The sequence below is a fragment of the Musa acuminata genome, chromosome BXJ1-2, assembly GCF_036884655.1.
Source record: "Musa acuminata AAA Group cultivar baxijiao chromosome BXJ1-2, Cavendish_Baxijiao_AAA, whole genome shotgun sequence".
In the NCBI taxonomy this organism is placed as follows: Eukaryota; Viridiplantae; Streptophyta; class Magnoliopsida; order Zingiberales; family Musaceae; genus Musa; species Musa acuminata.
The window spans coordinates 32,322,149-32,335,244 of NC_088328.1; the positions used below are offsets into that span (position 1 = coordinate 32,322,149).

Genomic DNA, 13,096 nt, shown 5'->3' on the forward strand with positions numbered 1-13,096 from the left:
CCTTTACCTCACCTCCCGTCGACATAGATATAGAACGATACCGACATCAATGCAGAATGATACAGAGCAACTATCGTCCTCTTCATCCTTTCTCTTTGCCTCACTTTTCGCCCTTGCTCTCTCTCCTCGAACGTTGCTCTGCATCTACCCCACTCTACATCTACACTAACAAGAGGTGAGATATCTGCGTCGACGCTACGTCGATCTGCATCTACATCGATGAGACATACGACCTTTATCTCATCTCTCATCGATGCAAATGTAAAACAACACTAGCACTGCAGATAAAAATATATTTTTACTTATCATTTTCGTATTATTCATACATGTATTATCATATATTATATCTTTCATTAGTAAAACCAACGATATTAGATAAATGAGACTAAATATTTTGCTTATACAACTATATGAACTTTAATATATATTTTTTAAATCTAAGAACAAAGATACTAAAAAGATCTGATTATAAACAGTAGTGTGTAATTAACCCAAGAACATACAGAAATTATGATCACTAACCCGTCAAGAGCGACATCACTGACAAAGTGCTTTCTGCCGATCACTACATCACTGAGAAAGTGCTTTCTGCCAACCACACATAGTGATGCACGCGCAGATGATTACCCGTAATGATGTGACATCACACAAATCGGTGCAAGCAAGAAAGATGCCCCGAAGAACCCAGAACAGATACGGTATAGATCTGAATGCAACATTAAACAATGTCATCAAAGCAAGTCATGCAGATAAAAATAATAAGTAAAAGGCTACTTCGTCCGTTAGGCTGCCTGCGGATAGACCATATTGATATCACGATGTAAATAAAAAGAAGTGGATCGACTGACCCCTCCTTGAGAAAATTTTACCAAACACCTGAAGAAGGCTTGGTTGCTTTGCAGAAGGCAGTGGGCACTGTTGCTTTAGGCCACAGGCCATGCTGCAGTCCTCAGGTCCTATTTATTTTCTGAAACCTACACCATATCAATAATCTTGTACCTGATCCATATGGAAAGAAACATGACAATTTTGAACCATACCATACCAGATGGGTTGCTGAAAGATGGATGATCCCTTCATGAGATCAAAAATCTAAGTCAACTCGCCTTTTTAGCACCATGTTTTGGTGGTCATACTGACCATCAATGACAACCAAGCTGCAATAGAAAACTTGAGATAATATATTAGAATTTGACCATCTTTTAACAATAATAATAATAATTAAAAGATTCTTAATCGAGAACTGTAGTATGTAGGCACAATAATATTTACTCTCCTTCAACACCAGAAATGGCAGTGTCAACATAGTTCATGCACGGGCACTTGCTTTATATGTAAGCATCATCACTCCCAGTAAGGATAGCCATCCTCCTATACTACTTTAATAAATCAATCAAAATTTTGCTTAACCAGTAACTGTTTGCAAGGGGCTAATTTTCCATAAATTTATCAAGTGGATGGCCACAACAAAAACTCAGGTTTCTAAGATTACGCCCTCAGATGCAAGTAGAATCATTGGGAGGCCAAAACCGTTCAGTTATGTTGTGTTTGCAATCGAACAGATTCAGAAATCACACGCTCCATTAGAAAGCTTTGTAACAAGCACAAATGGAAAAGGAATTGCTTATCAAAAATTTGAAAACCGGCTGCCTTATGTCTCTCTCCTGGTCCTCCTGGGACTAGGGGCAGATGCATCATCTTTTTCCATTCTCTTCTCTCTCTTCAATGTTTCCCGGAGCATCAGTCCCGCCGGCATTCTTAGTTTCAGTTGTCAGTGAAGCAGGAGTCTGTCCGATGCAAAAAGGTTTTAGGGATCAAAGGAACATTAAACTGCAGGTGGGAATAAACATAAAGACAGACCACATCAAAAACAACTTGCCTGAGGCTTCTTTCTGCCAAAGAGAAGCCTCAAGATTGTGGTGGCAACTACCACTACAATGGACACTAGGAAACCGACGGTGAGGATGGGTTGTTTCTCTGCCTTCTCACTGACATCCTGCAATACAAAGCTGGGTCAGACCTTGGAAAATGTCATAAATTGTATAATGCGATGCCAGAAACAGGAACAGGGAAAACCAAATTACTCCTCCAAAATAATTGGCGATTTTAAAGAAAATATGACCCATATGATATCACTCAAGTTATTTTTCATGTTGCGATGCTAATACGATTGTGAAATTGGTAATAGAAAGGATGCTTGGTAATATGGACAAGGGAAAGAAAAATCACAACTCACAATAATTTGGTTCTTGTATGCCTCCAAGAAAGGAATGTCTGCTATCTTGTAAAGAACATCAAATACTTTCTTCTGCAGTAAAATTTAGGGAGTGATGAATATAAATGTGAGTTCAAAGGAAATAATACTCGAGTAACTTAAAGTGAAACTAAAACTGAAACAATAGAAAAGTCACCTGAAAATCCGAAAGCACATCTGATGTTGCAGAAGCAGCAGCATCTTCAGCCTTCTGCTTTTCTTTCTCAATTTCATATTTAGGCTTCCACATTTCTGCCCTATATGACTCAGCAACCTTCTCATTGCTAACAATCAAAATATTGTCAAAGAGAATGCCATCCTGCATCGTCCAAATCTCAATGCCAATAGCGGTAACGGGCTCAAAATCTGGTTTGTCAAGCTCAAAGTAATCAGGGTTATCTATCACTTGCGGCTTCCAGATGCCCTTGTAGTTTGGGTTGTCAATTAAAGGAGCATGCCATTTTCCCTTGTATTCTGCGTTCCTCTTCATTGGCCTCTTCCACTCTCCACAGCCAGGTGCTGCTTCACACTTGGGATTGTCAATTTTTGTAGCTTCCCATTCTCCATCCTCTTCGTCATCACAATCTTCTGGTTTTGTGGCTTCAGGGTCATCAATTTCTTCAGGTTCGTCATCCAATCATCCTTCAGGCTTGACAGCTTCCTCATCTTCAATCTCCAATGGTGCATCTTCATCCCAGTCATCAGGTTTTACAGCATCAGAGTCCGGAATTTTAGCCCTCTCATCCCAATCCTCAGGTTTCTTATCATTGGGATCAGGGATTGTCTTGGGGGGAATAAATGCCGGTTCAAAGTGATCAGCAGATAAGAAATTTGTTTTTCTCTTTTCTTCTCCATCAACCAAAATTTGTAGCTCATTACCGGGTTTGAAAATAGCAGTACAGACATGCGAGAGTTTGTCATATGGGACGGATCGAGGGTACTTCAAATGATGTCCTACAAACTTCCCAGTTTTTGGATTCTTGTGCTGAAGAATGAAATGCACTTTATCTGTGGACCCACACTTATCAGGTCCAAACATGATAGTAAATGGGGACTCATTGTCGAATCCTTTGGGAGTCCATCCAGTTTTCTGAGCACAGAGGTATTTCAGATATGCCCCTTCGCATTCAAGTCCATTCTGCAGTCAAACTTCAAACTGTAGAACAACAGTTCCATGCTTCAAAGTGATGGGTTCATCGAGTTCCTTGACTATTGCATATTTCCTAGCCTTCTCACTCACAAGAAGTCCTTAGTCTTCATGACCATCACTCTTTGAGTGTTTCCATATACCTAATCAACAAATAAAAGCTCTGAGACAGAAAAGGCACTGGGTGACAATAGATTGTAGTGGGAGCAGAATGTAAGAGTAACTTTAAAGCAGGTTTTTGGAGTAGATAACAATGCACAGCACTGCAACTGAGGCCAGAGTATCATTATCGATAGTACTGTTTTACAACAAGATCTAGTTCTATGTATCCGTAAAACCAGAAATTTAGGAGAAAGGACCATCACCTAAAATAATTAAGCTTCTTTTGTGCTCATTGTTACAGGAAGCCTTTATGTTAATTGTATATTTGTTTCTCTTGACATCAAATTCAAGATGTATATTTGTTTCTTGTGATAGAAATTTCACGCTGAGGTAAGTAGATATTGGCTTTATGTTCTGAGCTCATGCATACTACACTTACAACATGCTCACGTGATGAAATTGAAAAAACAGGCTTTGACTTGAAGGGATGAACATATACTGTGATATTTCTTCTCTCACTAATTTTACATAGTTGATGGCCTTTTATGCATTTTAGTACCACAAATAACATTTTGTATACCTGTCCAAATCTTTTTATTTCATGTGTAGTTATCCGCTATCCTCAATCTAGTAAATGCCTCATTAATGATTTGATATCCTTATCATATGTTTCCTCCAGAAAAAGATATTTCTGGAGTTGGAAATTTCAAAATTGAAAATATATTCAATGCTTGGATTGGAAGTTATAAAAAAGATTAAAAACTCAACTAGAAACCTATTAAACTGGTCAAAATAGTGATCAGCCAAAATTTCAGATCACAAAGGTGTAAATTTACCAAATAAGTGGATAATACATCCCACAGAGATCCAAGTCCCCAACAGGTAAATCATACCAACAAATTGATGGAATAATTACAAGCAAGGAATGAACCAATGAAGGATCCAACAACAATTGGTCATATGTAACAAAAACAAACTACACACACCCTTGATCTGGTAGGTCAAATTGAGAAACATGTAAGCCCAGGAGTTATGACTTGTTTGTCGTCCCTTTAAATATTTGCAAGCTGAATTTCGTTTTCTAATACCATACGCCATTAGCAAACAAATTAAAAGACTAATTCAACCAAGTTAATGCAATAGAGCATACCTGGGTCATGCTAATCCAATCAATATATTCTGGTGTAAAAAGCTCTCACAAACCACCAATCAAAGTAAATTAACTGCAATAAATGCAGACTTTTCCTTTATAACTAAAGCTTTAGATCTTTGGGCCCGAACTACGCAAAATACAACAACAATATAAGCAATCAAATAAAAAATATGCTTATGCAAGAGAGAGTCATTGAATTCAAGATCTTCGAGGTTTCATTACTTCAACTGTTTTACTCGAATTCTCATAAGCGATTCTTCTAATGATGCTTGGAACTGCGAACCACTCATCGATCAGAAGATCATGGAAAGCAAACAGACCAAATGTAAGATGATGTTTTACGCGTAGACACAGGTGATGCTATACCATGGTAATTCTCCTTCTCGGACACGATCCACCGCCCCTCGAACGACTCATCAAACGACTCGTAGAACAACTGAATCAAAACCACAGATCTTCAAATTTAAGAGAAAAAAACAAACAAGAGAAGAAGAAATAATCCGCTGAAGAAACAATTACCGGATCCGACACAGAAATCTTCGGTAGAGACGACGCGATCAGCAGCAGGAGGAACGGCACGGCCATCTTGGTACCGCCCATCGTGACGGGAGGCGTCGAACCCTAACACGAGATCAGAACGATAACGACGCGAAGGTGAGGCGACAAATGAAAAGCGAGTGTAGCGGGATCTTGAGGAGTATCCGACGGTGCATATAAGCCCACGTTAGCCTCTCTGGACGGGCCCGATGAAAGAGAGAGAGGGCCGACCATGGCAACAGCCTCCCTCGTGATTGTCCCCGCCAATAACATGAATTACCACGTTGAGGTGGCCAATATTCTATTGCCACGTCGTTCCTCCTCGTTCAAGTCCCTCCACGTCATACGGTGTGGATCATCGTCTATATATATATATATATATATATATATATATATATATATATATATTGTCGTACTTATGATACTAAACCGAAAGCTCTGTCCCAATAGCATCTCACCACGTCATCTACTGCTCGCAAGGCGATGCCTGGCCTCTGCACGTGAGTCGCACGAGTCCACCGAGGCCGTGGATCCTCGATACCTTGAATGGACGGTCATGATGAAAGTGCCTCAACCAAAAACTACGCAATGATTGCATCTGACATACATGTACATAGCCCAGCATGTTATTTGGCCGAACTCGTGTTATTGAAGCGATGGCTGTAAGTAAAAAGCCTATCTACCGATGGCACTAAAGAGTCGATAACGTATGGAAGTCAAGTTCATGCAAAAAGGAGTTTGCATTTACATTGACTCGATAGCGTTACCAGCTTGGACGTTCTGTACAAACTCTAAACCCATTTAAACCTCATATTTACAGGACCACCAAACTCTGCTCGAGAGTGGCGTTTCGGCAGCTTCAACAGCTGATGACAGACACAGTAGAAGACGACACATTTACATCGACACAGGCAGTAAGGTCAGGATTAATTGAGAGAGAGAGAGAGAGAGAGAGAGGAGGGATCATGCTAGAGCTGGGGCAACACAGTGCTTCTCAGAGCTCCTCCCACAAGCAAATCCTTCGATTCTCACCTTGGGGCTCCCTCCCAAGGAAGATCCACAGGTCGGAGACCCTCTTTCAACTCTTCCGGCCTGCTTCATCCCGGGGGAGTTGGCTCGAGGAGAAGCCAAGGACTGGGCTTGTTTGGCAAACTGCACATCGTGGATGACCGGATTATTAGTGCGTACGGGAGGAGATCCACGGAAGAAGCCACCCACTTGGTTGCTAGAGTCAGGATCATTGTCTAAGTCATCCTGGTAGCAAGCCAGCTAATTAGAATTGCCTGCCACATCAATAAAAAGGAAGACTATGAACTTGGTATATGAATGTCAGTCAGAATAATACCTGGCTCAGGATGAGTTCAAGAATCTCAGGAGCACAATCCACTCTGTACATGGGCAAAAAGCTGCAGAAAGATGTTCAGCAAATTTAGTGAACAATTAAACCACAAAAGCGAGCACCGATGAGAATCAGCAAAATTGCACAACATAATAAGATTAGTAATGCACACTCACCCCTTTGGCTTAGAACTGACTCTATTGAGAGCATTAATGAAATAAGGGGCTCTTGTGGCTCGACGGGGTTGAGGACAAATGACCTCAGACCTGGGATTTGGTTGGTTATCAATTTGCCAAAACCTAGATCTTCTATCAGACATGCAATCATGATAAAGTTGTCCAATGGAATTAACTCTCACTGGGCAGTTCTCCATTTTGTAATTCTCCTGTATCACAACAATAGAAGCACCAGAAAATGATAAAGGATCAGTCATGGGCATCTGCATATTTATTACTTTTTTCAAGAACATAAAGTGCAAAACTCTAATTTTCCTAAGAATTTCGTTTCATATAAGGCTTATTACACCTGTGCTTCATATGTGCAAGGCAAAAGCACAGATCTAACACGTCTAAAGGATACTATAAAATCACTGACTAAAACCAATATTACATTAGTATGAAATGTATTGACATAAAGAAAACATCCTATGAAAATATTACATATATTTTGGCTTGTCAATTCACTTGAATAAAGGCAAGGTACATAAAAAGAAAGATGCATAGTAAGCCAAAAGTCAGATGGTCTCATAGGAAAGATGTATATTTTATTCAGAAATCCAATATAAAATGTTGCGATATTTAAAGAGGTAGTAGGATAAACATGTTCATCCATGAATTCCCAACAACATAAATTTAACAGCACAGAAAAATTTGTCCAAAAGCAATGATAACATTCTTTCAAATAATACTAGAAACAAAAATATAAGATAAACTAGGAGAGGAAAAGAAGATCAACCGATACTTAATTCTGATATGATCATTATCTACCAACAAAATCAATCAAAAGCCAATTCCATGAGGTGACCATCGGAACCACCATGAAAAGGTGAAGCTCTTAACTGAAATCTAGAAAGACCAAAAGACACTCGCAGCACTTAATATGAAACATGGCTTACACGTGAATTTGGTTGCTCTTAAAATAATGTCCAAGCAAAACTTTATCCCAAGAAGACATGTGCAAGTCTTTAGGCAACACCAGCCACAGAACCTAAGGAACTCACAAGTGTAAATGTTGCAGAGAGCTCCAACTATAATGACTATTCATAAAGACTCCTCGGTGAATAGACCTGTCATTTAGATGTTGGGTAAAAGACTATAGATAAATGTTCTCCACGAAAGGCAGAACAACATCTGCAAAGATTCCAACAGGCAACCTAATTCCAGAAATGTCAAAGCTGCTTGGGAATGTGGGAATAAAATTCTTCCTTCCATCAAGCAAAGTAAAAGGAGATTCTGTTGAATAGATTCCTCCTGCCAATTCACAAAAGTTGCTTCACTCGAGCACTATCCGGTTGAACACCATACGGTAGGTGATTGGTTTGAATACCAAACAAATAAATAGAAAAGTAACCACGGATAAGTAAAAGAAACCTTCTTTCTAAGAAGCAGCATTATTGTTGATACTCCAATTTCAAAGAACTTTCCCTAGACGCACTAACGATTAGCGTTACTTTTGATTCTTCGGAAGAGAAAAGCTTCGATCAATTTAATAGAACCAGAAAGCAACCGCAAGAAAAATTCTGTAGGCTTATCTTATGTATTTGGTTTCAAATGAACTAAAAACAGTAAAGCAGATCCTAGGTCATGCGACAACATGAACAAATTGGCCAGAAGACCAAATACATTTTTGACATCAAGTAAATGAAATGCGAGGATCCCTGGATTTTCCGGGATAGAAAACCTTTAGAATCGATGACAAACTAAGAGCAGGAACCAGTCCATGTGCGGCCAGATTGCATCATAACCACGATAAATGTATCAGGTCTTGCAGAAGAAAAAGGAGCTTTTTTTTTCCTTGAGAAAAGAGGTCTCACATGAGATTTGAATGCACCGGACGACGCAAGTTACAGATAGGTCACATAAGAAACAAAAAATTAGAAGGAAACCAGAAAACATCACGGAGGAGGATCTCAGCCTTCCACGAGTAAATTTTCAGAAATAGTACAGACAACTCCAAGAGAAAATCTCACAAATCCACCAAAACAAGGAAAGGAAATGTGTGAAGCTAAATTTAAAACGGCAAAAACCCTAATCTCACATTACCATGTAAAAATCGCCGATCCTCCCCTCTATTAGAAGATCTAAGCCAATAGCCAGGAGGGCGCCTCTATTTTACAGCAAACGCACCAGATCCCGCGCCTAACCCCGAGTTCCTCGTCAAGATCGAAGCGATCGGGCCATGAAGACCCAGATCCCCATTGTGTGCAGCGTCCGAAACGCTACGCGCGGGGGTAGGAGGGAGAGGAGAAGCACACCAAAAGCGTGAGAGAGGAGAAGCAACGAGGGAAACCACGTCCACGTCCTCCTCCTCCTCTCTCTCTCTCTCTCTCTTCTTCGCCTCCGCGAGAGACGGCAAGGGGGTAGCCGTGCTACTCTCTCGCGGCCTTATAACGACCCCCGCGAGGCCTCGATTTATTCCCGATCTAACCGGTGGTCACGGACGCCTTAATACTCCACCGCTCCACTTAGTCCTTCTCGTTTTCCACTAATCGTTATATAACTCCTCTTAAGTTGAATTAACGGCTACCATTAATACCTTCTCTTTTGTGACCCTCTCCTACCCGTCCCTCGTTAGTCGTGAAAGCCAGCTGTTACAGCCCTTTACGTGATTGTTCTCATTAGTGGATTACCAAGCGAATACCTGTCTTGTGGTTGGCGCGGTATTGGGACCCCTTTTGTTGGTCATACAGGTGGTAGGTGGGGACGGCGCCTCCATTCGGGAATGATCCGTTCCCGCACCGAGTCTGACTCGCTTGTCCAAACCGGGTTAACGCGGAGCAGTCGCCACCGACCGTACCAAGGGGAAACGCCTATCATTCCTTCTTCTACTTTCTTTCTCACCGGCACTGTCACCAATCGGGGAACTGGGTAGCTCAAGTGGATCCCACGATACGGCCCAGAAACGACTGAACTCGTTCCGAGCGACTCGGCGAGTCGAGGGGGGGCCTCGGGGCGAGCGACTGCCACGCGCGCGTGGTCGCCGTACCACGATTCTCCCGCCCTTTGCCCAACTTTGGATCAAACGGCCGTTTTCCCGTCCGTCACTGACATCCTAACTCCGTGAACAGCCGTCAGTAAAGACGACAGGTGCGGCAGAGGAGGTACTTTGATTTCTTCTCATATAGCCGTCCGATTCTGATCGTACGGTTGATAACATCCGATTCGGATAAAAAGCGATGGCTGGCCATACTTACCATCGTGTCCTTGGGAAACGTCTCCGTCTTAATTCGAAACTTGTAGATTAGCATTTAACGGGAGCGGCATTACGTGATTATATTATTTAATTCCCAAAGTTTCTTTATATATATATATATATATATATATATATATATATATATATATAAAAGAATCTAAGAAAAAGATCGATGTCCGAGGAAGACATGGAATCTTTGGTTGCGTGGAGGAGTCAGTGTGCCTTCGGTCAGGGTTGACCGTGATTCTGGTTGGCTGACTTTTGGTCAAAGTTATCATAACATTTTTTAATACATAAAACATTTTTGCCCCACAAATCAACCCTACTTTGTCTCGAGTTTGAGTAAAGTTGAGGTATATCATCTTTCAAATGTTGCCACCAAAATATTCAAATTGAAACGATTATGTTCAAAGCTGCAACTATTTTACTTCAGTCGTTCCTCGTCCTTTGTAAAAAGGGTCTCTCTTTTTCACTTGCTGTTCTTCTTGATTTAGTCACTTTATGACTTCAAAATTTGCATGCATTTATTTATATTGGCAAGTTGACTCCTATTGTGAAATCACATAAAGTTTATATCAAGATATGTTAAGATTTGATTAATTAAGGAATTAATTGGGAATATAAACAACATAAATATTTTTTTTTCCAAGGTCAGGCATACATTTGTATTCTTAGATTCCTTATCTACATCTTTATCAGTGTTCTTCAGCATCTGCTTCTTTGGTTGTCATCATCCTCCTACCTTTACCTATTCTCACACACATGATACATGTGCACAGAGCAAACAGACATGGACAAGCGAAGGAGAGTGTTGTCTGCTTTTGTGGGGTGGATGTGTGATTGATTAGTATTTCTTCCTAACTTTTTGGTCTCCATCAACTTCACCAGAGAATAACATTTTTCTTTTCCTTTTGTTTATGACCGTAAGAGATGACATGCCTCCTTCCAATCTGATCTATTTTCCAATCCATGAATGAAATTTACAATAACATTTCAGATTTCATGTGTCTGTCATGTATGAGAATTTCTTTGGATTCAACAAAGCTCACAACTTTGTCTTCTTTCCTTCTGTAATTGCAAGTATAGCAGTAGTACATCAGTTTGAGTCCATATAATGATTGGTATGTTGTACACCGAATTCTTTTACTTTGTTGTTACTACTCGTAATAGTAACAACTAGTCCTCACTTAGAATCTTCCACTGGCACTGGCACTGGCACTGGCACTGGTACTGGTGGCAGTGACTTGTTCAAGCCAAACTTCCAATTTAACTACTCAAAATAGTAGAAATTTTCCGAAAATTTGATGATGAGTTCTTTGTACCAAAACTAGTATATGTTTGTTCTATCACGCACTACTTGGAATGCATGCTGGAGATGAATTTTGTGTAGAAAGCTTCTGTGTTTGCATCTTCTGAACAAGGAAGGTATGAAGAGAGATATAGCAGTTTGTAAAGGAGTTACTCGATCGAAGGCTTACTTCTTTACTTGTCATCCAATGATCACATTTATTTTGGTACAAGGCATTTTCACATCACAAGCACGTAGTCAAGAAGACTTCTTTTATTGTATGACATGGTCACTTGGCAGGTGCAGGGTCAACTCCTTGTTCTTGATCCAAGTGTAGTGGTGGTTGGCTCTTTTGGGTGCTGAGGTTGATGTGCACGCCGGGGCTCCCGAAGATGCAGGAGGAATCGACGAGCAACGAGTTGTTTACAGTCTGCACGTTGCTGTTCACCCGTGTGATCGATGGTTTCTGCTTGATCGCTGCCTTTGTCGTCTCGCCTTCTTCAGTCTGTGCTTTACCCTCCATGTTGTCGTCATGGAGCTGCTGCTTTCTGCTGTGATAGGAGTAGGAGGAGCCGAGATCCATGTGAGCTCCGAGGTTGTGCCCTGCGATGGTGACGGCCCTCGTCTCGTTCTCCTCCTCCTCCTTTGCAGCTGCGGGCTCCGCGTGCTTGGAGGAGCCGTAGTGATTGCTACTGTGGTTGTTCTTGGGTGGTTCCCCTGCGCCATTGCTGGAAGTTCTTGTGCCGTCGTTCTTGATACCGTTGTCTCGCTCGAACGTGAGCTTGGGTTCAGGTTCCGGATGTGGCGTCGGAGTGGCGGAAGGCTGTGTGGTGTTGCTCTTGGGGGAGGGGGGCGGTGTTGGGGAGGAGGTCTCGATGACCTCGGGAGATCGAGGAGGAGTTGGGGAGCGGATCGTCACTATGGGCTTCAGGGACGCCGTTAGGGTTTCCACAGTAGGAGAAGGCTGAGTTGAGCCGGCCATGGGGGGCTGTGGTGGCGTTGGGGAGGAAACTTTGACGACTTCCGGGGACTGGGGAGGAGTTGGGGGGCGAGTCGCTGGTTTTGAGACCTCTGTAGCAGGAGGTGGTAGACGACGTGGTGTTTCCTGAGGCTGAGTTGGAGGCGGTGGAGCTTGCGTCGGCAGCAGAGGTATCCCAGCAAACGGCGAAGCTCGAGGAGTCGGTGCCGGCTGAGCCTGCGGCGGTGGTGGCGGTGGCTCCATCCTGGCCAGCGAGGCGAGACGGAGCAACCACGAGCGGCCGGTCGGAAACTGGTTCGCCATCGCACGCTCACTCTGTCACTCGACGGAGACCTCTAAAGAGGAGATGGTGGGGTACGAGAGGCTCCCACCAACTCCCTATTTGTAGGGAGGGGGGAAACGAGAGGCGACGCCGGAGTTGGAGTGCTGACGGCAGAGGATAAAAGGCTAAGGCAAAGCATCAGATACGAGGGCAGAGGAGAGCAAGGAAGGTGATGATAGCGGCCATGAAGGAGAACAAGGTTGGTATCGGATTGCTTTGAGGTGTCGATCGAGAAAGGACGTCGACTCCATCTGCCGCAGGATTCATGTCCGCGTTCTCGGTGCATGTCTGCCATGGTGGAGGAGGACGCCAACCTGCATGGGCTTCTCTCTTCTCACGGAAGAGAGGCAAAGGTGGTGGACGAGAGCGTGACACGTCTTTCTCATCGGATGGGTCATTGGTCGAACAAATATATTTAATATATTTCAAATATATATATATGTATATATATATATATATATACATATATATATATATATATATATTTATTATTAATATTATAAAATTAAATTTATTATATAGTGACAAAAGGATTATAGGAAAAAAAATAGACATATTGAAGAA

The 13,096-nt window shown here is 42.0% G+C and overlaps 2 protein-coding genes and 1 pseudogene across 2 annotated transcripts; all 3 read right to left on the minus strand.

The window, feature by feature from the left end:
• Positions 1–380: 380 nt before the first annotated feature.
• On the minus strand, positions 381–5,338 carry LOC135610426 (calnexin homolog; annotated as a pseudogene).
• Positions 5,339–5,918: 580 nt separating this feature from the next.
• LOC135610433 (uncharacterized) lies at positions 5,919–9,177 on the minus strand. Its single transcript, XM_065104935.1, has 4 exons — positions 8,794–9,177; positions 6,709–6,917; positions 6,539–6,599; positions 5,919–6,447 (listed from the first exon to the last, which is right to left on the minus strand). The coding sequence occupies exons 1-4, from the start codon at positions 8,794–8,796 to the stop codon at positions 6,157–6,159; spliced, it is 564 nt and encodes a 187-aa protein (XP_064961007.1). The 5' UTR covers positions 8,797–9,177; the 3' UTR covers positions 5,919–6,156.
• A 2,343-nt stretch (positions 9,178–11,520) lies between these two features.
• Positions 11,521–12,513, minus strand: LOC135612160 (extensin-like). Its single transcript, XM_065108041.1, has one exon. It carries the CDS (start codon positions 12,511–12,513, stop codon positions 11,521–11,523), a length of 993 nt encoding a protein of 330 aa, XP_064964113.1.
• Positions 12,514–13,096: the final 583 nt, after the last annotated feature.

Coding starts and splice junctions, on each gene's coding strand:
- LOC135610433 (XM_065104935.1), bottom strand. Junction 6,600..6,708: donor GTCAGTTCTAAGCCAAAGGG/GTGAGTGTGCAT, acceptor ATCTTTCTGCAG/CTTTTTGCCCATGTACAGAG. Junction 6,448..6,538: donor TTGAACTCATCCTGAGCCAG/GTATTATTCTGA, acceptor GCTTGCTACCAG/GATGACTTAGACAATGATCC.
- LOC135612160 (XM_065108041.1), bottom strand. CDS start 12,513: ATGGCGAACCAGTTTCCGACCGGCCGCTCGTGGTTGCTCCGTCTCGCC.